The sequence below is a fragment of the Magnolia sinica genome, chromosome 11 (genome assembly GCF_029962835.1).
Source record: "Magnolia sinica isolate HGM2019 chromosome 11, MsV1, whole genome shotgun sequence".
In the NCBI taxonomy this organism is placed as follows: domain Eukaryota; kingdom Viridiplantae; phylum Streptophyta; class Magnoliopsida; order Magnoliales; family Magnoliaceae; genus Magnolia; species Magnolia sinica.
Genome location: NC_080583.1, coordinates 71,813,527 through 71,839,401, shown reverse-complemented (window position 1 = coordinate 71,839,401; position 25,875 = coordinate 71,813,527). Strand labels below are relative to the sequence as shown.

Sequence of the window (25,875 nt, the reverse complement as noted above, 5' to 3'; positions counted from 1 at the left end):
CCATTAAACTTGAGCCCACTGTAATGTTTATTAACTATCCAAACCATCAACGGTTTGGATTCATAAAGTGTGGGACCCACATAGATGGATGTGTAGATTTTATTCTTTAATTTTAGAAGCTAATTATTTTTCTTTTTATTTTTTTATATATGTTGGTGTAGGTTTATATCGTGTATATGGGCGCACTACCAAAGGATTATGAATATTCGGAAAATGAAATGTATGTGGAATCGCGCCATCATAACATTTTAGAAGAAGTTCTTGAGGGCAGGTAAGCTTTCTTCCGTTGTTTTAGTTATTTTGGAGAAAGGTGGGCCCACTCGCAATCACGGTAGAGCTATTTGGGACCTGAATCCACTCCTTTCATCATGTAATCCTTCTAATTTTCAACCTGCATGAAAAAAATCAGCCAGACCCAAAACTCAGGTTGGCCACTCCATGGGAAACGATTTAAAATCACGCCTAAAACCTTAGATAGCGGCGCGTCCCATCTTCGTTGTAGGACCACTGTTCTGAATGGCTTGGATCTCACCTCACTCACATCCCACACGTGGCTAGTTGAATTAAACTTAAGTCCACTGTAATGTGCACAGGACATCCAATCTGTCCAGTAAATGTGCCCTCTCACATTCTCCATGGCACCCAAAATATCAGGACATCCAAAACTCAGGTGGGCCACACCACAGGTAACAGTTTGAAGAGGGACACTCGCCACCAAATGCCTTCCGGATTGTCCATGGACCACCATGCTTTGCATATTCTATATATCCAATACATTCACAAGTTGTGCCCCACCATGATGAACGGATTGGATGTCATGCACACATTCCGTGGGCCCCACATACCGAGTTATCAATATCTTGAGCTTTCTGGTAAAATTTTCTGTTTTGAATTTTTCACAAATGGGTAACTGTTTAATCTAAATGTTTGGATTTTGGAGCAGCTCAACAAAAGAATCCATAGTCTACAGCTACAAAAAGAGTTTCAATGGATTTGCAGCGTGGCTGACCGAGCAGGAGCAACAAAAGCTAGCTGGTAATCAAAAATTATAAAGTGGGTCCCACTTGTTGAGTGTCCACGATCTAGTCATTCAGGTGGGCCACATTTGTGTATTGAATAAGTTGATCACCATCCGTTTTCTTATACAGCCAACCCACCGGTTGATCTAAACGGGCCAAAGTTTCATCATGCACATATGGTGGGACCCACTTGATGAATGGCCCGGATCTCGTACACATTTTTCACATCAAGTATTAAATTCAAGAGGTAATATTCATGGAAAGGTTTCTGAACAAACATGTAGGCATGGAAGGTATAGTATCAGTGTTTCCAAGCAAAACTCACAAGCTTCACACCACAAGATCATGGAATTTCTTGAGCCTCACGGAAACAGTGGACAGACGGCCAGACGTTGAGAGCGACATCATCATTGGTATGCTAGACAGTGGAATCTGGCCTGAATCAAAGAGCTTCAACGATAAAGGATTGGGGCCCCCGCCAAACAAATGGAAGGGATTTTGCCAAAACATCTATTGCAACAAGTAAATATTCCTACATTCCTAACTTTTTGTATCAGAGCCAAGTTCTAGTGTTGGGTAGGTATTCGACAAAATACTCATACCCCATCGTAGAGCATATAGGTCACATATAGCTTCTGAATTTTCTGATTTGACTTGTTAAATTTTCTGCTTAGTATTTCTTAGTCCTTTATTGTTGGAATTTTCAGATTTAATAACTTTAGGCACATAATTACAGAATTTTCAGTTTTAACTTTATTAGAATTATTCTAGAGTTGTCCTAAGGTTTAAGACATGCAGGGTCATCATACATAAAGTACATGTGCATACACACACATCTAGGTTGTCTATCATTAAAGTTATTTAGTGTATGCAATTGTAAATAGGTTATAGTTTTGGTCTATTCTATACCATGAATCCGGATTAGATTGCCGTGTCTCTCGAAAGGATAAACCGTTGTCTGATAGCTATTGAGACCTGTTTTAGGACCTTGACCACTATTATATGGTCTCATAACCATGTCAGGAGCCCTGGCTTTGATCCATCAAAGCTAGTATGACAAAAGGCTGGACCTGGGTTGTTTTGGATCAGTATTGTGAACTGGTTGGGCTGGGTCTATGTTCATTTGGTTCAATGGGTGTATTTGGATGCTGATCTTATGGTCCCATTGAAATTTTGTAGTAAGATCATTGGTGCTCGCTCCTACAATTACCAAAAAAATTACCCCGATTGGGAAGACCCTTCGCCGCGTGACACATTAGGACATGGGACCCACACCTCATCAACGGCTGCCGGAAGTGAAGTGAGGAACGCCAACTTCTTTCATTTGGCACAAGGAACCGCCCGCGGCGCAGTTCCATCTGCGAGGCTTGCAGTATACAAAGTGTGCTGGGGTGATGGGTGTGCAGATGCAGACATCTTGGCTGCATTTGATGATATGATCCACGACGGTGTGGACCTCGTATCGGTATCGCTTGGGGGGACCGGTGCCTTTACTTATTTTGAAGACAGTTTGGCCATTGGCTCGTTCCATGCCATGAAGAATGGGATCTTTGTGTCTATGTCCGCCGGGAATAGCGGGCCCTATAGCTTTACTGCATCCAACGTTGCACCCTGGATTTTGACTGTAGCGGCTAGCTCCATCGATCGACGCTTCACAACGAATCTGACGCTTGGCAATCACAGGTCCTTTGTGGTAAGCATGGTATTAGAAAATCTGATTAGTGCTATTGAAAATTAGCAAATTGAAATGCATGTGCCCCGTTTGATCTATCCACCGTTGATCATCGGATGGTCAGGATTTCAAGCATTTGCCGCATGGTCGTTTGCGGCACACTTTTTAGTATGATCATGACTACAAATATCTGAGCGTGCTCGGTTTATTAATTCTTCTAATTTGTGTACATGTGCATGGTAGGGGTGCACACGGGTCGGTTCGGTCTAGTTCTGGGGTGAAACCAGAACCGAACTGTTCCTAACGGTTCCAGGAAAATTTGGAACTGGAACCAGACTGTTTGCACCCTAGAACCAAACCAGAACTGACCGTGAAAACTGGTTTGGTTCCGGTTCAGGTTCGGTTCTATGGTTCTGTCAGCCCAATTGCGTGTTTTTTTAAAAAAAACCAACCTATGTCCATTCGTATTGTGATCTATTTGATGAATGATTTAGATATTATGTAAGATGTGCAAAAAAACATTTATAGAAACAATCAAAGAGCGCATTATAAATCATAAATCATGAGTCAAATAGATAACTAAACTAATAAAATAGATAACTAAAATATGTTGTAAACTCAGTCTGATTCATTCTGAGTTTGGTTCTAAGGTCCGGTTCATGGTTCAGATCGGTTCTACAAGACCCCAAACCGAGAACTATACCAAACTAATCAGTTCTTTGATTTTTGGAATCAAAACCGGAACTAGTGCACTTCAAAACCGGTGCAGTTTGGTCGGTTCTGGTCCAATTTACTGGTTCTACTGGTTCCATGGCATCTATGTGAGCATATTTTAAAACTTGGAAACATGACTCGTGTCTAGTTGGTCCGAGTTGACTCAAATACCAGATCAAGTCTGTCCAACCCTTAATGTGTGTGCCACATCCAACCCATCCAATAGGTTGGCCTTATCATGAGGATCACATGGTACAAAAATCATCTATATCTAATCATCCAGTGGACCACACCTATATATTGCTATTTTTCAATGGCTAAAAATCTCTTCCTATGATGTTATCTGCGGGAGTGGACTGTAACAAATTGTCCAACTAGTTGAAATAATTTTATTGTTGAATTATTGAGAAATGCTCTAATGCTCTCATATCACTAAGTTATAGTACTCCTAGTAGGGACACTTAGACACCCCAATCCACTAATCTAGACTGTTCATTAAGTAAAATGTATATTTGATGGCCTACCATCCAAACACGACACTGTTTTAAAGTATACTATACATTTACAATCGCCTTTTAATATGGATGGTCACGATTGTTTATACAAAAGTATGTCCCATGAACAATTCGAATCATCTATTCACAATGGACCATCATGGATTGCCTATGATTGCAAAGAATCATTTTTGTTAGGCAAGTGTAAACAACCATATTTGGTTTGGAAAATGGATGGCTATAGAAACAAAGGCCTAATCAAGCATGGGTTGGACCATTTTATTATTGTGATTTTTGCATGTTAGTCGTGAAATGTTTTTTAAGACTTTTTTGATAAATTAAAAAATAAGCTCTAATTCTAAAATAATTTAAAGTGTTGAATTGTAATTTTGGAATAATTTTTTAGATATTTTAACCAAAAAGGAAATGAAATTTTAATACGGAATCATTTTTGACAAATTATTTTAGATTTTGAACTAAAAAAGATTGAAAATTTATCGGAAGCTCTAAAGGTTTTGTATGAAGCTGGTATTTGTGCTTCCCCTTCATCTATGAACATATGACCTTGTGAACGGGTTGGATGGCAAATAAACATATGGCCCTAAGGAGGTTTCGATGGGTAAGTGTCCTGTCATCCTTGCTTCCTATGGTGTGGATCTGCTTCATTTTTGGGCTCTACTCTAAAATGATATCCAAAATGGATAGACGGCATCGATAAAACCCATACATCTTGGTGAGCCCCACATAGCTCCCGGATGAATTATGGTCTAGGCAGGGGTATGACGAATCCACTTCCACTAACAGCATGGAGCCTTAAGCAGTAAATAAGGGGGAGGGGCTGGAAAGCCAAGAAAAAACTTTCATATTTTTAATAAAAACTAATTTACACAATTTATAAGCCAGATTTGCTAAATGATTTAAATTAATATGAGAGTGTTTGGATCTTAAGTTACTTATGCCTCAAGTAACTTATCTTCTTCTTTTTTTTTTTGAGAGAGAGTAGTAACTTATCTTGTTTTCTACTTGTTAAGCTGAAGTGATTAAGTACCTTTAAGTGAGAAGTTACTTATAATTAAACTTAAACGAAACTTACTTATCTCAAATAAGTTACTTATAACTTATTTGGTGGTATCCAAACAAGCCTTAAAAGTCAAGGAAAATATTAAACTTCAATGGTAAGTGCTAAAAATAAGTTTAAATAACCAGTTCAGATCAATCAATTAAACTGTCAAAGTTAATGAATGCAGTAAGGAACACTATAAATCATTTATAGTGCTCCTAGGGTAGGCTTTCAATGGGCTGGGCCCGGGTTGTCAAAATTAAAATGTCGAATAGGCTTAGCCCGATTGCCTGGCCCAAAATATTTCAAAATATGGGCAGGGACCAACCCTAGGCCCGGCGGTTGACAGCCTTGGTTGCATTTAATATCGTGAAATTTCATGGTATTCTGTGCAACCATACGACCCCTTAAATATGATAGTATCATATGTCCAGTATGATACTCTGGTTACCTGTGAACTTGATATGCATGCACTCAGAAATTGTACACGTGATAGATATCAACTCATGTCAATCGACAAAAGTGTGCAAGCCCATTGTACGTTATCAAGTTATATTTTCTTTTTCTTTTTTAACTGTTAAATAAATGTCCACCTATGGTCAGATAATCAAATAAGCTTAATTGTTGTTTCATAATACATCTACACCGGTTACATAATTTGGACATTTTAATTTATTTGATTACGTGTATGCTACATGTGCAATTTTTAAGTAATCTCAAGTGCCTGTGTATCATCCATCACACTCTGCCAAGTATCAATGTTTTCTCTTTCTTATTTGGGCTACGACCCATCTTTTATGGTGGGCCCACAATTTGGATATAATCACACTACCATTAAGTATATAGGTATGCATGTGTGTGTGTGTCCATCACACTCTGCCAAGTATCAATGTTTTCTCTTTCATTAATTTTGGGCCATGACCTATCTTTTATGGTGGGCCCACAATTCGGATAATCACACTACCATTTAAGTATATATAAGTATGCATGCGCGCGCGCGTGCGTGTGTGTGTGTGTATTATTCCATTCATCTTTAACTCACTCAGATTTAATTTTTATTAGGGAGTTTCTGTCAACACTTTCGCCACCGAAAATAAGTTCACTCCCTTCATATTTGGAGCCAATGCGGCGAATTCATCCGATCCCACTACTGTAGAGGGTGCAGAGTAATGTTTCTAGCTCATCCGATGATCATTGTTTTTCGTATGGTCCTTCGTATGGTCCGATCAGGAAGTGGATCGTCCGATTCCTGTTATTTCTCAGATGGGCCACAAATGCTACTTGCAATTATAGTCTTTTTTTTTCTTTTTTATTTTATTTAATTTTTTTGTCTCTCTTTCAGTTTATGTTTTCGCCACACTTTGGATCCCAAGAAAGTGAAAGGAAAGATTGTTTACTGCAACACTGATGTGATGAAAGGCGAGGGGCCATATGAAGCTGGGGCCCACGGATCTGTTATGATAGCAGACGGTGAAACTGATAATGCGTTCTCTTATGTTCTACCGTATCTTGTACTCACCAAGGATGCAGGAATAGAGGTTTCTAAGTACCTGAACATGACCAGGTGAGGATTGCACTTACCCTTTGGTCCCGAGTCTGCTCAGCCGAGTTGAGTTGAGTTTGAGGTTTCAAAGTATCACTGAACACAACTTACCTTGGGAGCCATCCTAACGGTCTAATTAACCTGTGACACCAATTTAACGGCTGGGAACTCATATTTCCAAGATTGATTGTGACCCATTTGTCAAGTTTTTTTTTTGGAAGTTTTTATTTTAATTTTTAATGGAAAAAAAAAATTTTAAGCCCAATTAGCATCCTTAAGAAATACATGAAGTTGTTTCATATAATCCGTTGATGTATTTTGAGCAGAAATCCAGTGGCTAGGATTCACAAAAGCCAAGCAGTCTTTGATCAAAAGGCTCCCCAAGTCGCTTCATTCTCTTCCAGAGGACCCAACATCGTCACACCGGAAATTATTAAGGTAGTCTTCTACTAATTAAAAAAATGAAGTTCATCTCATTTTAGTTAATAGTAGTTATTTATCAGAGATTTTTGGAAAGAATTAAAATAATATTTTATATCATAGTGTGTTTGGTTGCACCAAATATTATGGATATTTAGTGCAACCAAACTCACCCTAAACCATGATCTCTCTTTTTTCATTGCAAAGATCTCAATTTTTTGTGCAACGGAAGATTTCAGCGAACTACAGAAGAGTTTTGGCACCACACCATGTGTCCAAGTTACAACTAGTAAAAACCTAAAACCTAGAATAAGCATAATCAATATCCCCAACATCATGAGAATCTATTGTAAGTCCAACCACTTGAGTCTCTGATACTTGTCAACTTCCTCTCAAATTTCAAGCCAAGTATAAGAGACGATTTTGGATATTGGAATTTTGCATATGGGACAGCCTTCCCACCACCCAATATGAGAACAAGATATGATAATAACAAGATATGTTATTACCTCTTCTTGCATTTAAGTGCATTTTTTTGTGAACAGTGAGTGTTTCGCACTTCCTGCTCAAACATGCCCCAAAATGTGGACGCAAGGGTGCCTAAACGACAAAGCGCATTTAGGAGTAAACCAACAGCCCCCAAAATTTCTAACCCTGTTAACCTTTTCTTTTATCATTCAACTGCACAGTATTAGACACTACGCCCCACCATTGCTCAATATGATCTCTTTCAATATAAGGACACAATTCTGCAGAGCTTCACATAAAGCCACTATAGCACTTTCTTAATCCCCTTCCACCATGAAATCCCCCCCCCTTTCCTTTTTTCTTTTTTTAAATCAGAGAAATTTTTCATTGAAGAAGCAGGAAATTATAGAGACAGATTTCAGGCCTCCCCTGGAAAAAAAGGACCTAGGGAGACCTATCATGTGAAAAGAAAATACAAAGCAGGAGGCGCCAAACAAAACGCAGAAAACAGAACCACCGACGGGATAAAATCCTCTAATCGACCCCAGACCGACCTTGTCTAGGAAGAGGAGACCACGGATTCTGGGCGGGAGATCATAGAGCTGATCAAACGAAGCAGAGGACTAACTTTCGCTTCCCAAGCGGGCCAAAGCATCCGTCGGGGCGGTCCCCTCCCTGAAAAAATAAGCGAATTCAATACGACCTTTGCTCTTCAATAACAAAATCCACCCCAACCAAAATTTCCACTTCCAACTCACCTGGCTTATCCCATTCAACATCTTTACCACTTGCAAGGAGTTGGACTCCAGGATGATATGACGGAACCCCAAAGACATGACTAAGAGTAAGCCCTTGTACACTGCACGCAGCTCGGCATAGGAATTAGAACTAATGCCATAGCCCGAAGAAAAGGCGCAAATGAATTGGCCCTTATCACCCTTGCAAATTCCTCCTCCACCAACTAAGCACAGGTTGCCTCTGAAGGAGCTGTCAACATTCATTTTAACCCAATTAAAACAAGGCCTGATCTCGAACACATTCCCCATGATTTCTAAGTTCATATCATTTTAGTCAATAGTCATTATTTATTAGATATTTTTGAAAAAGATTAAAATAATATTTATATCATGGTGAGGTTGAGCCAAATATCACAAAATTTCTTAGGTACCAAATTAAACTGATTAATCATAAAATATCATAATATTTGGGCAACCAAACGTCCTCCAAACCACGATTTTTAATGCATTATTGGCAAATGCTCCTAGCTGCATTGGGTTATATGAACAATCTAATCGGTCAATCTAAACTGCCTATTTTGTCATCGTAATCCTTTATTTGGCCTCATGTTTGTAGCCATTCTTTTTTTTAAGCCATTGATGGAATGGTTCTGGTGGCCTAACAGAAATTATCCTTAAAATCATAAGTAATCCATGATTAGGGCTGTCAATGGGCAGGACCTAGGGTTGGTCTCGGCCAGGATTTTGAAGTGTTTGGAGCAACCCTATTCAAAATTTTAATTTTAGCAGGCCATGAGCCTAGCCCATTGACACCCATCCATGATGATTATAGATCTAGACCATAACAAACTATTACAAATAGAGAGCTACCTCCTCCATAGCTGTTGCAATGGCTCCATTTGCGATATTCCTATCTATTATTTTGGAGATTTATAATTCTTCTATTTGTTTGGATGAAATTTCAATGAGTTAGGCCCAAATTATCGATTTCACCAATTTTTGTGAATGCGATTCTTCTAATCTCAAATGCATTATTGAAAAAAGCTCTAGTGCTCTCTGAGTTCATCTCATTTTAATTAATAGTCATTATTTACCTTATGTTTGTAGCCATCCTTTCTCTAAGCCATTGGTGGAATGGTTATGGTTGCCTAACAGAATGACCCTTTACAATCTTAAGTAATATATGATGATTCTAAATCTAGGCCAAGATGAACTATTACAAATGAAGAACTACCCTTTTATAGGTGTTGCATTGACTCTTTTTGCGATATTTCTATCTATTATTTTAGAAATTTTAATTCTTTTGTTTTACTGGATGAAATTTCAATGAGTTAGGTCCAAAATTATTAATTTCACCCATTTTCGTGTATGCCATGCTTCTAATCTGGTTACAATATTGCTTTTTTATTTTTTACTTAACGCTTTATGACATGTGCATACAGCCAGATATAACTGCTCCCGGGGTCGATATCTTGGCTGCATGGTCACCAAAAGGCTCAATTTCGGGGTACGAGGGTGATACACGACAATCGAAGTATAACATCATTTCCGGCACATCCATGTCTTGCCCTCACGCAACCGGTGCAGCCGCCTACATCAAATCATTTCACCCGTCATGGTCTCCGGCGGCCATTAAGTCAGCTCTTATGACAACAGGTATTAGAATAATCTCAATGATAGGACAATCTCCACCATTTAATGGGCCATCTAGCTACCTGATAAAATGTTGTGTGTTTCCAATGTTTTGAAAAATACTGTTGATTAGACGATCTTGACCATCCGATCAGTCACCTATGTGATGAATAAGTCCAATGTTAAAAAAAAAAAAATTCTAATCAAACCATACCATCTTGATCAGTTGATAGGCCATCTATCTGAACCCACGTGATAAAATGGTTTATGTTCTCATTGATCAGATGATCTTGGTCATCTGATCGTTCGCCTATCTGGCATCTCCATATGAATGTCCAATCTTTAGAAAAAATTCTCATCGATCAGATGATCTTTACCATTTGATCTGCCATTTATGTGGCACCCACCTGATTAATGATTCTTGATTTCAATTTGAGCTTATTGTTATTATTATTTTATTTTTTTTGTGCATCCATAGCTTTTCCAATGGATTACTCCGGCAGTCAAGATCACGAATTCAGTTACGGTGCGGGCCATATCAATCCCATGAGCGCCGTAAATCCCGGTCTAGTGTACGATGCCACTGAAGCTGACTACATTCAAATGCTATGCAACCAAGGCTACGATGCAATGCACCTTAAGCTCATAACAGGAGTTAACACCAGCTGCCCCAATGCCACTCTTGGATCTCCCAGTGATCTCAACTATCCATCGTTGGCTTCTCCGATCGTGGAACCGACGTATTTCACAAAGATATTCCCACGGACAGTCACAAACGTTGGCCCGCCAAATTCCGAGTATAATGTAACAATCAAATCTCACCCTCGAGTGAACATCACCGTCGAACCCAGCGTTCTACAGTTCAAGTCAGCCTGTGAGAAGCTCAGCTTTACCGTGACGGTGACGGTCAGCGAGCCTTTGGATAATTTCAATATCGCCCCTTCTTCGCTAGTGTGGTCTGACGGGAGACATGAAGTTAGAAGTCCCATAGTTGTGTATTCAGACTATAAGTCTTCGTCAGATGTGAAACAAACAGTAAAAAGATCCATAGTTGTGCATTCGTCTCCTTGAAAATGCTAGATAGTGGTAGTGGTAGAAAGTAAAGAGAATAGTTCATTTGAGTTGTCCAATTTCATATTTTGATAGTTTAGTTTTTAGATAAAGGATTCAATTATATTATTTGAGTTTACAAATCTTCATCTCCTTTTTCATCATTTCTTTGCTTTTATTGGATGAGATTTATTACCTTAATAGGATTAGGCGTCGTTAGATAAAACTTATATTCAGTGATTTTTCACTGATTCAGATAGTTTTCGCAAATCCAACTTTTGATTAAAGAGGTTGGTCTTTTTTGCTACAACACTTTGTCGGTTAACCTTAACCTACGAAGTATTTTGAATGAAAAGAGAGTTACCTGCGGTTGGCATTACAACAAAAGTCTCCTTTGAGACTCTCATTTGAGACCTCATGAAGCACTGTTTCCTATGTTGTGGTGCACCTGAGCTTTCCATAGGGGAGCGGATTGCGTGAGCCCGTGGCCCTTACCATGGGGCCCACCTTGATGTATGTGTCATTTTTTCTAAAAGCTGGAGCTGCCTGAGGCTGGCGTATCAATGCATATCGAGGGACTTTAATAGTCCCCTGCATGTGTAAGGTGGAACTTGGCATGGGTGTTAATAGACAAATGTGTCTTAAATCTGTCCGTTGGTCTGTCAATGACATCGACCAGGTTTCGATGATATCGAAGGTTGCTCGATGCCATCAATAATTTTTGAAATTTTTTCACCCCTAGTCACTGGACAGTTTTGGTCCGTTTTCGATGACATAGAAAATTAATTTTATGCAGATTTTCTGTGGAAACACAGATTTTGCGATTTTTGTTTCCTATTCCGATTCTACTTCTTTCTTTATATAAAGGGGTGTATGCGGGATTAGAATGTATTCAAGGGTATTCTAAAGCTTTATAAAGGAGTTCTAGGGTTATCAAAGGGTATAGCAAGGGTAAGATTCGAGATTGTTCGAATCGGGTAAGTCATCTCTCTTGTAATTTCTATTTCATAGTAGATTTCTATCGCTTTGTGCCTTGGTTTTTTCCCAAAAGGGTTTTCCACGTTAAATCTTTGTGTTCTCCTGTGATTACTTATTACTATTAAATTGTTATCCTAGATCTAGATTTGTGTGATTCTATAGTCCGAATCCCCAATAAGTGGTATCAAAGCGATCGTTGGGGCACAGATATGAATCTGCAGGATTAGTAATAATGGGAAACGGCAAGTTTGATATTGAGAAGTACTCAGGAAAAAATAATTTTGAATTATGGAAGGTTAAGATGATTAGTCTGTTAACCAAGCAAGGCGAGATTAAGGCTCTTGAGGAGCGGAAATCAACAATGAAAGATGATGAATGGAAAAACCTTAATAGTAATGCTTTAGCCTCTATTCATTTATGTCTCACAAATGAGGTTCTTTATAATGTTTTGAGGGAGAAAACTGTGACTAGTTTGTGGGCGAAGTTAGAGAACATCTATGCAAAGAAGTCCTCTGAAAATCGCCTACACTTGAAGCTATAATGTTATACCTTCAAGATAGCAGAGGGTGGAGATTTAGAAGCCCATATTAGCAACTTTAATGAATTGATGTGCAAATTGCTGGATATGGTGGAAGTGGTCAAAGATGAGGAACATGCATGTATATTGTTGAATTCTCTTCCTGCATCATATGAGTCTTTTAGGGACACAATGTGCACCGCAAATAAAACTCTAAGTGTTGACACTGTTATCTCAGCCCTTCAAGGGAAGGCTATGAGAAAGTTAAACAGCGACATGGGAGCATCTTATGATGCACTGATTACGAGGGGCAGAGATTCTAAGTGAGGTACAGGGTCCTTAAGACCTAGATCCAAATCCAAGGCAAGGGCAAAGGAAAATTAAAGTGTTGGAATTGTGGGTTGTCTGGACATATGAAGAATGATTATAGAAATCCTAAAACAAAGAAAGAAAATTCAGCAACTTCTTCCAAGAAGGTCAATATGGTCACATCTAATGAAGAATCAAGTGGTGGTGACGTTTTGTCTGTTTTCATGATTGGTCACTTACATGACAATCATAAAGACCAGTAGATACTTGACACAGGAGTATCTTATCACATGACTCCTCATCAGAGTTGGTTCGCCAGTTACAAGGAATGCGATGGTGGACAAGTTTTTATGGGCAATGACAATGCCTGTAATGTTGTGGCTATTGGCATGGTGAGCATCAGGATGCTTGATAGGATGGGTACCTTAACTAACGTCAGGCAGGTTCCTGATATGAAGAAAAGACTGATTTCTCTCGATGCACTCGAGGCTATAGGGTGCAAGTTCACCGGTATTGATGGTGTCCTTAAAGTTTCAAAAGGGGCACTCGTGGTTATGAGAGCGCAGAGGCATGGAAACCTTTACAGGTTGATTGAGAGCACTTCAGCAGATGGAGCGGCAGTAGCTATTATAGACTCCACGTCTCTACGTATGTGGCATGCTCGTCTGGGCCATATGAGCGAGCAAGGCATGAAGGTACTTTCTGATCAATGTTTGATTCCAGCTTTTAAAAATTTTGATTTAGATATATCCGAACATTGTATATATGGTAAACAATCTAAACTGTCTTTTAAATCTGAAAAACATGTTTGTAAGGGAGTGCTTGATTATGTGCACTCTGACATATGGGGGTCATTGCCAGAAGTTTCCATTGGGGGTCATCATGGTTTGTTTCATTCATTGACGACTACTCCAAGAAAGTTTGGGTTTACTTCATGAAATATAAATCTGAAGTTTTCACCATATTCAAACAATGAAAGGCAATGGTGAAAAAACAGTCAGGGTGAAAAATAAAGGTTTTAATGACTGACAATGGTGGAGAATTTACTTCCACTGAGTTTAATGAGTATTGCAAGGATGAAGGGATCATCAGGCACAACAAAGTGCGCCACATGCTCGAGCAAAACGGTGTGGCTGAGCGAATGAATCGGACTCTCCTGGAGAGGACCAGATGCATATTAAGTAATGTTACATTGGGCAAGGACCTATGGACAGAGGCCGTTAACATGGCTAGTTATTTGGTGAATCGATCTCCTTCAACGACAATTGAATATAAAATTCTAGAGGAAGTATGGAGTGGTCAGAAAATCGACTACTCAAATCTATGCATATTTGCTTGTGACTTTTACTCTCATGTGCCATCAGTTAAGAGAGATAAGTTAGACCATAGAGCCAAAAAGTAAATCTTTGTTGGCTATGGCATCGGTGTGAAAGGTTACAAGTTATTCAACAAGGTCACATGCAAGGTCATCATTAGCCGTGACATAAGATTCGATGAAAGCTCCCTATTTTGCAAGAATGATCAAGAGGACTAAGAGGAACCAGAAAGGTTGATCGTAGACATTCAGATTGACTCAGATGATACTCGGGCAAAGACAGACGCGTAAACAGAGGTACAGGATCAGGCGGAGCAGCCACTTATGAGAAGGAACGCACCGCATGATCGCAGGTTACCGACAAGATACAGGGATGACTCTAATATTGCATATACCCTCATTATAGATGAGGGGGACCCATCTACTATTTAGGAGGCGCTTGATGAGCCTGATGCAGAAAAGTGGAAGGTAGCTATGAACAATAAGATGGACTCGTAGCACAAAATCACACATGGGAGTTAGTGAAACTTCCAGTGAGCCAAAAAGCGATCAGATGCAAGTGGTTATTCAAAAGGAAACAGGATAGATACAAAGCAAGGTTGGTAGCCAAGGGTTATGCTCAGAGAGAAGGAATCGACTTCACAGAGATATTTGCGCAAGTGGTTAAACAGGTGTCTATCAGATTCGTGTTGGCGTTGGTTGACCAATACGATCTCGAGTTGGAACAGATAGATGTTAAGACTACATTCTTGCACGGGGAATTGGAAGAGCAGATCTACATGAAGAAACCAGAGGGCTACAAAGTTAAAGGGGCAGAGAAAAAAGTTTGTAGGTTAATGAGGTGGGGCCTAAAACAGTCGCCTAGGCAGTGGTGTAAAAAATTTGATTCTTTCATAGTGAGTCAGAAATTTACTCGGAGTGAATACGATCACTGTGTCTATTACAAGACACTGAGTGATGGAAAATTCATCATCTTAGTACTGTATGTTGATGATATGTTGATTTCCTGTCATGATATGTCTGAAATCAACGTACTAAAGATTCAGTTATCAGGGACATTCGGGATGAAAGATTTGGGGGCTGCAAAGAGGGTTCTCGGCATAGAAATTCATAGAGACAGGAAAAAGAGTAGGCTTTAGTTTTCACAGGCAGAATACCTTGAAAAGGTGTTGATCAAGTATGGGATAGAAAAGCAAAGCCAGTGAGCGTTCCCCACGCAGCTCACTTCAAGCTTTCCTCAGAACAATGTCCTAAATCAAATGAGAAAAAGCAGGTCATGTCTCAAGTGCTTTATTCAAATGTAATTGGCAATTTAATGTATGTCATAGTCTGTATAAGACTAGATATTTCACAGGCAGTCGGTGTTGTGAGCAGATACATGTCAAACCCCAACAAGCAACATTGGGAAGCGATGAAATGGCTACTTTGATACATTTGAGGTACGAAAGACTACGTCTTAACTTTTGAGAAAACAGGGACAAAGTTGATAGGGTATATGGATTCCGACTACGCAGGCAGTATAGATTCCAGGAAGTCTACTTCAGGATGCTCGTTTGTACTATCGAGTAGAGCAATCAGTTGGATGTCGAAGCTTTAGTCCGTGATGGCTCTTTCCACAACCGAAGCAGAATATATGGCAATGACGGAAATGTTTAAAGAAGGTGTTTGGCTCAGGGGCATGATAAATCAGTTGGGACTTAAGCAGGAGGCCGTGCTGGTTAAATATGATAGTGAGAGCGCTATTAATTTAGATAAAATTTCTGTTTATCACTCATGTACTAAACACATTGATGTTCATCACCACTTTATCTGACAGGTGCATGTGGAAGGAGGCGTAACACTGGAGAAGATTCACACCAACATGCATCCAGCAGACATGCTCACCAAGATCATTCCTATAGAGAAGTTCAAGTACTGTGCAACTTCTCTGGGCTTGGCGATAGCGTAAAAGAAGGACAGAGTGTGCACGAGAAGCGTTGATGAAGCTATGATGAGATGCAAACACAAGAGAATGGGACAAGAAGCTACACGGATGAAGATTGAAGACATGGTGGAGATTGTTATGGACAGATGTCTTAAATCTGTCTATTGGCCTATCGATGACATTGACCAGGTTTCGATGACATCGAAGCCAGTCATCGATGACATTGAAGGTTGCTCGATGTCATCGATAATTTTTGAAATTTTTTTCACCCCTGGTCGCTGGACAGTTTTGGTTCATTTTCGATGACATTGATGGACCTACACGGACTGCGTAAATTTGAGGTGATTTCCGGACTTTTACAAAGGAGGTGCGTAAGTGGAGTTTTCTAAACTATAAATAGGGGTCCCTAGGGCTATTCTAAGGTATTCTAAAGCTTTCTAAAGGGGTTCTAGGGTTATCAAAGGGTGTAGCAAGGGTGAGATTCGAGATTGTTCGAATCGGGTAAGTCCTCTCTCTTGTAATTTCTATTTCATAGTGGATTTCTATCGCTTTGTGCCGTAGTTTTTTCCCGAAAGGGTTTTCCACGTTAAATCTTTGTGTTCTCCTATGATTGCTTGTTACTATTGAATTGTTATCCTAGATCTAGATCTGTGTGATTCCGTAGTCCAAATCCCCAACAATGGGAACATACTGGGCAAAGGTGGAGGGACTTATAACTCGCACCATAAACAGCCCCCATCGTACTTGGTTCATCCTAAATCGAACACTTGACCTTCCTCTCTAATACCAAGTCAAATCACCACTTCCTCTGAACGTCCCCTTGCCATTGTACATCTCTCCCGAACCCATCTCAATCTATCTCATTACCACCCCCTATTGCGCCACTACCATCACACCTTCCTCCGCTCTTACTCTATCACCACACACCCCTACCACACCACTTTATCATGCATCCACTGCCTACCGCACCATGCCACAAGCAGCACCACCACACCAAGCCTCCCCTGAGCACCACCCCTGCCACAACACACCACTAGTCGGTGCCACCAGCTACACCTCCCTTGCCACACATCCATCATCTCTCTACACTTCCATCTTTCTTACCCATTTTGTGATCAGATATTTGTGATTTTTGGATCAAGTCCATAGATTGTTGGATGGTTACAACTACCTAACATGATCACAATCAGTTAAAATATACCTTGGCGGCAAAAGGAAGTTGGGATTTATTTCTGGTGAGAAGTCGACCCAAACTATAGGTGACCCGGACTGATAATTTCACTATAATGGCATGGCTAGTTAACTTTATGCAGCCTAATATTAGTGGTCCCTTGATGATGTGTTCAACTGCACAACAAATAAAGGATACAATTGTAAAAATATTTTCCCTTTGTGATGACTTAGCACGTGCATATCAACTACAGAGAAATTGTTAATCTGCGATGGGGGGAGTCTTCAGTAAAAGCATACTATATCGCCCTTTGTGAAGGAATTTGAACATTATATGCCAGTCTATTCCCTCTAAAGATATACAACAATGGCATGAGACGCTACATATCTTTAAATTTCTTGATGGTCTTAACGATGAATGCAAACCACAAAGAGTCCAAAATTTGGGACGTGAAAAGTTTCCTAAATTAGATGCAGTTGATAACTAAGCGAGGCTACTTGTAACGCCCCAGTTCTCGAAGCCAAATATACTACTCATTTTCTGAAAATTTGAGTGTTAACCTTCAAAGATAGTTCAAATTTCACGTATATTTTTTTCTTTCTTTTTCAAAGTGAGAATTTCAACGGAAAGACATAAATCAAGCATAAAGGAAATTTGCATACACATTTAAAATATTTGAGTAGTTGCCCATAAACTTATACAAACAAATGTCTCGATGCTAATGAATACAAGAATTAAATAATTTATCATAGAGATTAAGAAAATGCATATAAACTTGAGCCGCATGATCACGCAACTTCTCTTAGGCAGATGCGTCCATATATTCAATGGATGAGTGGCCAACTTAATATGAACTCCTCAAGATTATACACCACCGCATTAGTTGAGTATAATTAAACAAGAAAACATACAAAATAATCCACAATGCAATCTTATTTAAATGCATGGATGCGTGAATGCACATTAACTGGGGATGCTCATCCAGTTGGCTTTTGGGCAAAACCCATGCATGTAGCCGATCACCAGTAAAAATACATCAAGTACGTGAGTAGTGACTAGCTCACATAAATTCTTGACCATTGATCTCTTGTGCCCCACCATGATGTATATGTATGATCCACCCCTTCCATCTGTTTTACTACCTCATTTTAGGCCATGAGGTAAAAAAGAGGCAAATCGAAGACAGGTGGACCACACCAAACAAAACAATGGGGATATTGACGCCCATCATTAAAACCTTCCTAGGGCCTACATTGATTCAGATCTACCTCATTTTTAGCTCATGGCCTAAAATAAGCTTTCAAAAATGAATGGATGGTGTCGATCACACACATGCATAAAGGTGGGCCCCGTAGATTCCGGCAGGCCCACCCCCTTCAAATGGGGTATAACTTCCCCAAATGAAAAATGTTAGGGGTATATTTGTCTTTTTAAGCTATTAATGGCGTTTTTCCGTCTAGGATCATTAGTGAGTTGTGCAATGTTCAATCCAACTCTTCTTAAAACGTTAAGACTGACATTTTTATTATTTTACCTTGTAGACACCCCATCTCAACAAACTATGCACCCATCTTAAACTACACTCGGTGGCTATAAGCTTGAAACCCTTAGGAACTAGCAATATGAAAGCCCAATTAGGAACTCATTCACCTATAAATCTACCTAGCCAAACGATAATCTAGTATATAATAAGGCACAAGAATCCCGTAAAGTAAAAGGCTCGGGAAACTTTGAAAAACCAAACTCCCCTATCATATGAAAGGAAACAGAAGAGGAGAAACTAAGATCTAGACATGCGCACCACTTCTAAACCCGTCCTAACTAGAACCAGTTCACCTCGCGTGATCCTAGGGAGGTCGGCCGCAATGTGGAATACCCTGGGAGTCTAATTCAAATTCTACCCCTGCGGGCCAAGTTGTCAGCCACCTTATTGGCCTCTTTGGGAGTGAACATGATGGAGATAGAATGCGAGGCCCTGAAGGAAAGAAACCGGTGTTTCCAATAGAACGCGATCCATGGCACATTTCCCGCATTAGATAGGGAGTCGACCATAGCCTGGGAGTCACTCTTAACCTCGATGGAAGAAAAGCCAAAATCTAGACGGAGCTTAAGGCCGTTAATCACCGCCTTCACTTCAACCATAAAGCTCGATCACTGCCTATACCCTTTGGCGAAAGTGAACATGAAGTCATTTTTATCATCTCTACAAATACCTCCACTACCTGAGGGACCCAAGTTTCCCATCGAGGACCCATCCACATTCAACTTAACCTTACCCCTGGACAGTCTGGACCATCTCATGACCTCAAAATGAAGACTTCTTCTACTGCCATGGGAGATCTGAAGCTCTACCATCACATCCCTATCTTCCTGGGATTTAGCTGGAGGGAGCGAAAAGGAAGTGGACAGCAGGAAAAGCTAGGACCGCACCTGGGAGATCGTTTGAGAGATTCTGATCAGGGTTCCATCAAAACGCTGAGCATTTCTCACCCTTCATATCTCCCAGAGGATTAGTGCAGGAGTGATACCTCTGAGGAAACCTACTAAAGAAGTTCCGTTAGAAATTGCCCACCACTGGGACGTCCTGCCCTCCATGGCCTGGTTAGAAAGAAACGGCACCGACAACATCGTTGAGAAGTGGGACCAAATAACTGTGGCGAGTTCCCCTTTGATGAAGAGGTGCTCGTTGGTTTCTTCATCCTGATTGGATGGGCTGCAGCAGGCACAAGCCGAGGCCAGCTAGACTCCTCTCCTCTTCACCCTGCTATCAACGAGAACAGCCCTGTTGAAAACCTTCCATGAAAAAATAGCTATTTTAGAAGGGAGAAAGGGATGCAACGTCCATCTGGTCCAAGCACGAGACTGACCCCTGGACCTGATCAGCTTCCACGCTGATTTGGTTGAGAAATTCTAGTCCAGGTGATGCGATCTTCTCCCTGATTCAGCGCCAGACTCTCAGCCTGCACGTGTTGTATGACGGCATCTGGCAAGGAGGAAGGGAATACACCGTTGTGGAGAAGCCCGGCCGAGCCTAGCACGTCTCTGATCTTCAGGTCTTACAGGTGTTGGGATGCACCATCCGAAAGCCAATTCGTGAAGGGCCTAATGTTTTATTTAAACCAACCTGATTTAAATGATTTTAAACTCGCAAGTATACGAATCAGGTGTAGATATGGTACGTATTACGAGATCATTCCCATGAAGACTGGTTGTCACAATTCAAATTTTTACGATTCTTCTTAACTAATCCAACAAATAGTTTAGCGAACTAATAACAAAAATCTATGGAAAATAACTAAGAGCGAGGGAAATTCAATCAAGGATAACACTAAGACTTTTGAATCCACCCCTAATTATCCTAACCCTTGTTTTACTTGTTGATTCACCCTAATTCAGATTGATATATATTTATAAATAAAGCACACTCTATGTCCTTGGTCGGGCACACAGAATGTATAATCTCTTAAAGCATAAGGATCACATCTTTCCATCCATGGTCAGGCATGAAGAGATGTAATTCCTATTTCTTTTCCTATAGAAAACCTGTTCATGGTCAGACACGAGTACCTAGAATAAGATTCCAAATAATATCCATATCTAGACTTTGGTTAAGCTCATAGAATGGAGAAGTACAGAAATTTCAATTAAGCATACTAGAGAAAGAAACAAATCAATCAAATTAGATGAATTCAACACATATAAGAGTTATTCAAATTAGGGGCTTCATCTCAGCCCTAGGTAAGAAATTAGCAATCCATAAAATCAATTATAATGAAGGAAAAATAAAATTTAAACAATAAGAACATCCTTCCTCTCTCTCTCTCTCTCTCTCTCTCTCTCTCTCTCTCTCTTTCTCTCTCTCTCTCTCTCTTCTTTTGCATTTTGGTATCGAAAACGGAATGGACTACGTGGCTATGATTAAATTTGTTTTTTAATGTGTTCGCTTGAGTCGGCTGAAGTTGGTTCCGCAGCAGAATTCGCATAAGCCTTTTCGCAGCCACCTTCGGAGTTTCATAAGTCCCTTGTTCTTTGCACTTTATCCGTAAAATCAACGTCTCCTGGGACGTTTATTGGCTGGCCTATACGATGGACGGATCAGATCAGCCATCCGATCATGGCCATGATCGTACAACTTCTGCAAACATCGGTCAGCATCCGGACATCTTCTTTCACACGTAACAGCGTTGTGATGCTCAGTGGGGCCCACATTGATGTCAGAAGTGAAATCCAATCCGTTCATTGGATTCCTCTCGAAAAATCGGTCGGACATGTTCAATTTTGGTTGTCCGTTGATGCGAAAAAAAAAAGCAATCACGCTAAAATCGTTTTGAACGTCGCAGGGCAGTCCACTTGTGACCTCTATAGAGAGCAGGTACTTGTGTGCATTGGCACCAAATATCAGCTTGGGTTCGATTCTTTCAAGGCCCTCTACAAGATGGATGGCTTGGATCATCCGTATGGCCCTGATGGTGGCCCACTAACTTTCGCAAAATGGACAACGTCCGTTCGTTACGCAGGAAGTCGAAAACGAAAATAGCCGTTTTTAGAAGATTCGGGTGAGCGATGCTTGGACCAACTTATCCTGTCCGGTTCGCGGCGCTACTACATGTGCATGGTGTACACCTACCATGGTGTGGGATCCACTATAATGTTTATAGGAAATCTGCACTGTCCATCTGTTGTATCACCTCTCTTAAAATGAGTTGAGAATAACTTTGAAGCATATCCAGATTGTAGGTGAGCCCCAGTTAAGGAATTAAGGGGCTGATCTATCCGTTGGGCCACTTCCCGAGATAACCAATGGCTGAAATTTTATGTGTACGGTTAATTTATGGCCCCCATCCCATGTATAAAGTTTCAAGTCAATCGAATGACGGGAACCCTGTGATCTTGCATTTTGGACCAATTTTGGGCCTCTTTAACGTGAACGGCTTGATTTCCTCTAATCCTTAGCGTGTAAATTCATCAATGTTGGTCCTCTAGAGCCCGTCCCTTGCTTTGGTGACTTTAGAGCATTAATTTCATGCTTGTAATACTCTTTTTCAGTTCACGCTCCCAATTACATCCTACAACAAAAACACAATTAAAATATGACATTAAGCATTATTGTGTATGTAAAATCAGGTAATAATCGGGTCTAATATATAATATTCAACCCTCATCAGGGCCTAGCCCCGTTTAGTTCTCAGACGAAAAACTGCCGGTCCCATCTCCCAGCAGAAGATGGGAGTGATTAGTGTTGAGGGTCAAATATTGCATATCAGACCCAGTTATTGCCTGGATTTATGAACATGGTATCGTTGAATAGCCCATTTTAATCATGTTTATGTTGCAAGGTGGAATTGCGAGCTGAGACTGGATCGGGATGCTAAAAGCACGGATTTAACGTTCAGAATGCACCAAGGCAAGGGACGGACTCCAGGGGACCAAGATCGACGGAATTACACGCCAGGGATCCGCGAAAATTGAGAAACTGAAGCTCAAGCGGCCTGAAAGTCAGCCAGAATGCAAGATCACTGGGTTTCCATCATCTGTTTGGCTCGAAACTTTATACATGGCTCGAGGACCAAAAACTAACCGTACACGTCAAATTTCAACCATTGGATCCTCGTGAAAGTGGTTGAAGTAATAGATCATCCCATAAAACCCTGATTTGGGGCCCACCCGCTGTCCAGATACGCTTTAACTTCGGCCCCCACGGCTCAAATGAAATGGGGAACAAGATGGATGGTGTGGATTTCTCATAATCATCATACAGTGTACATAGTACACTTTTTGCACTAAGAGTGCATGGCAACACAGGGACGTGGGACGTATTTTGAAGAACTCAGAGACTTCGGATGATCTTAGTGGGCCATCATCATGGTCCAAATGCTCAATCCAAGCCGTCCATCATGCAGAGGGGCTCGATTTAGCCAAACCCATGTTGACTTTATGCACTCATGCACGCACACGTGTTGGTTTCAATAGTCACAAATGGACTGCCCTACAACTATTGCAGCTGATTTCTTCCGTGGGTCACGCCGAATCTGATCCAAAATCCATCCCTCTTACCAAAATTTTGTCACGAATCTTATGGACGGCGTGGATTCATCAAACGTCAGGGGATTTGGGCCCCACCAGTTACGCAGAGAAGGCCTTACGCATGTATTATGCACAGACGTGCGTCCGGACGTCGTGGGGCGTTGTACGGCCCATATGGCGATCAAATTTCTGATCCGAACCGTCTGAATGCTAACTCAGGAGGTCTTGATCCTAGACATGTAGCCAGATGCAGGGTTAAATCAGCAACGGGACCGGCTTTTAGGCGGGAGCAAGTTTTTGCGAAACGCTTCGCAGGTGGTTCTCAAACGTGATACGCACGCTGTTGTGCGTATTATCCACCGCCGTTACACGCAGGTTGGCCCTGTCTATAAAAGCAAAAGAAAACGGAAGCAAAAGGGGGAGCGCTGGAGCAGGGCTGCTGAGCCGTGGGGAGAGTGCAGCAAGACAGTGGGTGTGCTCGGTTTTGGAGAGAGAGCAGCAAGACAGTGGGCAGAGGCAGCCGTGGGAAGAAAAGGGAATGGAGAGAGAAAGGGAAAAAGAGAAGTTGGAATGTTTCTTTTATTCTTCGTTTTCTTTTTCTTTTTATTTGCTAAGAAGTTCAAGCCATTCATGTCTGGCTGAACCTCTTAGCTAGGGCTAAGAGGTGAAGCCTGTAGCATGATGGGAGACTGTTATTATGCCTTTTATTTAGACTGAATTGAATTTTGATTTAATTATAAGAATATTTATAGTCTTTAATGGCCTGTTGTGACTGACATTACAATGGGTTTGCAATGGCTTTGAGTATTTCCTTTTCCGTATTTTGATTGTGACGTCAGGAAGCCCTGTTGTTCGCCATCGTCTCCTGGGCATGGCTGGATGGCGGTATCCTTCCTAACCTTCACAATCATCTGATTGGTTGGTAATTGGTTTAATTCTGTTGTTTGCTCTGTCTCTTGGGCATGGTTTGATGATAGAATCCATTCTGATTCATATTCCTTTCATCACATGAAGACTAAATCAAGTAGGTTCAGTTTGATTTCCATGAATCTTAATACAGGCATAAGATCTCCCTGATCCCTACAAGTGGATCCTCTGAATCCCTAGTTTCCTTCCTCTGAATTCCTTAAAGTTTTAAATAATTATTCCACAATTATTCCTTAAATTCTCTTTGGTTTAGATCACATCTTAGTCTAGTTCTAGTTCTACTTGGTTTCAGGAAACGTACAAGTTTCAGTCCTGTGGATTCGACCTCGGTCTTACCGAGTTTATTACTACATCACAACCCTATACTTGGGGAGTGATTTAGAAGGAGTGAGTGAAGGTTCCTCGCCTGCTTCCAAATGGGGGAATCGATTCGCCGATGCACAAAGTTGTCCCTGGAGTGCTTGACAATGTATTTCAAGTGCATAAATCTTAGCCATAGGCTGGATTTGTGGCCGAAAAAGATAGTCTAACCCTCTTCATTCTCAGGGCCTCCGAGACCTCTTTTAAGTCCTTGATGTCCAGGCCACCTTCCTTCAAAAGGGTCGCAATATGCTTCCAGCAGACCCAGTAAAATTTCTTTTTTCCATTCGACCATCCCCAAAAGAAGTTGGCAAAACCTCTTTCTAGTAAAGACTATGTTTTCCTTAGGGCCTCTATCGATGCAATGGTGTGAATTGGAATACTCGAGAGGACATGCTTAATGAGGGTGATCCTAGGAGCCTGATTGAGGAACTGAGATTTCCAACCTGAGATACAGGCCAAGATTTTATCAATCATGGGCTGAAAGGCCGCAGATATAATCCTCCCTCTGGACAGTGGCTCCCCAAGGTAAAGAAGGGGGGGGGTCGATCTCGAGATTCCTAACAGTCTCTCCACGCACCGCGCCCTCCTCTCAATCATCTTAGAGGAGACAATTAGGCTGCTCTTAGCCATATTGATCTTGAGGCCTGACACTTCCTTAAAATTCTATGGGAACACCATCATGTTCCTGATTGAAGGGGTGCTACATTAATGAAAATCGTCGTATCGTCCGCGAAGAGCAGGTGGGTAATCGGGAGGCATCCTCTGCTCGTGTGAAAGGGCTAACAAAAATTGGCTTCAAACATAACTTGAGACCCCTGTCGAGGGATTCCATCATCAAGATAAAGAGACTGGGTGAAAGAGGGTCTCCCTGGCGGAGCCCTCTCTCAAATTTGAAGAAGCCCGAAGACTCCCCATTAAGAAGAACCGAGAACCACGAACCCGACCAACATTTTTCAGCCAAACTGATCCACTCCTTGCAGAAACCGAACTTCTGGAGCACCTCTTTGGGGAACAGCCAACTGACCTTATCATAGGCCTTTTCCAAGTCAATCTTGAAGACGGTATTACTTCCCCTAACTTTCTTGTCGATGTCCCGAAACAGTTCCTGCACCAAAGAGATGTTGTCTGCAATAGATCTCCCCTGCACGAAGGCCATTTGTTCAGCCGAGATGAGCCTTGGCAGGATGGAACTCAACCTGGCTGCAATCACTTTGGAAAAGACTTTGTATACACAGTTACAAAGACTAATGGGGCGGAAATCTGAAAAGCATCTAAGTGCCGGGCTCTTAGGGATAAGACAGAGCAAAGATGAGGAGAATGCTTTAAGAATGTTACCTCATTAGAAAAGGAATTTGACAGCGCGATGGAGGTCCTCAGTAATAACACTCCAGCAGGCCGAGAAGAAAGAACCAAAAAATTCATCCGGGTCGGGAGCGTCATCCACTGGAATGGCAGAGACTGCAGATTTTACTTCTTCTAACATTGGTAGGGCCATGAGATAGGCATCGTCCTTCGTGGAGATCAGTGAAGGGATAAGG

The 25,875-nt window shown here is 41.0% G+C and overlaps 2 protein-coding genes across 2 annotated transcripts; one reads left to right on the top strand and one right to left on the bottom strand.

Annotated features, from left to right (window-relative positions):
* The first annotated feature begins 109 nt into the window (after positions 1-109).
* Positions 110-10,891, top strand: LOC131218161 (cucumisin-like). The gene is made up of 9 exons (XM_058212843.1): positions 110-271; positions 941-1,035; positions 1,304-1,541; positions 2,199-2,712; positions 6,022-6,125; positions 6,302-6,523; positions 6,829-6,940; positions 9,570-9,783; positions 10,238-10,891. Exons 1-9 carry the CDS (start codon positions 177-179, stop codon positions 10,828-10,830), a joined length of 2,187 nt encoding a protein of 728 aa, XP_058068826.1. The 5' UTR covers positions 110-176; the 3' UTR covers positions 10,831-10,891.
* Positions 10,892-25,037: 14,146 nt separating this feature from the next.
* On the bottom strand, positions 25,038-25,493 carry LOC131218160 (secreted RxLR effector protein 78-like). Its single transcript, XM_058212842.1, has one exon. It carries the CDS (start codon positions 25,491-25,493, stop codon positions 25,038-25,040), a length of 456 nt encoding a protein of 151 aa, XP_058068825.1.
* Between the last annotated feature and the right edge of the window lie 382 nt (positions 25,494-25,875).

Excerpts from the sequence above, each read along its gene's own strand:
- LOC131218161 (XM_058212843.1), top strand. The coding sequence starts at position 177 with ATGGGCGCACTACCAAAGGATTATGAATATTCGGAAAATGAAATGTAT. Across the intron at positions 6,524-6,828 it reads AAGTACCTGAACATGACCAG|AAATCCAGTGGCTAGGATTC; the intron begins GTGAGGATTGCA and ends TATTTTGAGCAG. Across the intron at positions 6,941-9,569 it reads TCACACCGGAAATTATTAAG|CCAGATATAACTGCTCCCGG; the intron begins GTAGTCTTCTAC and ends ATGTGCATACAG.
- LOC131218160 (XM_058212842.1), bottom strand. The coding sequence starts at position 25,493 with ATGGCCTTCGTGCAGGGGAGATCTATTGCAGACAACATCTCTTTGGTG.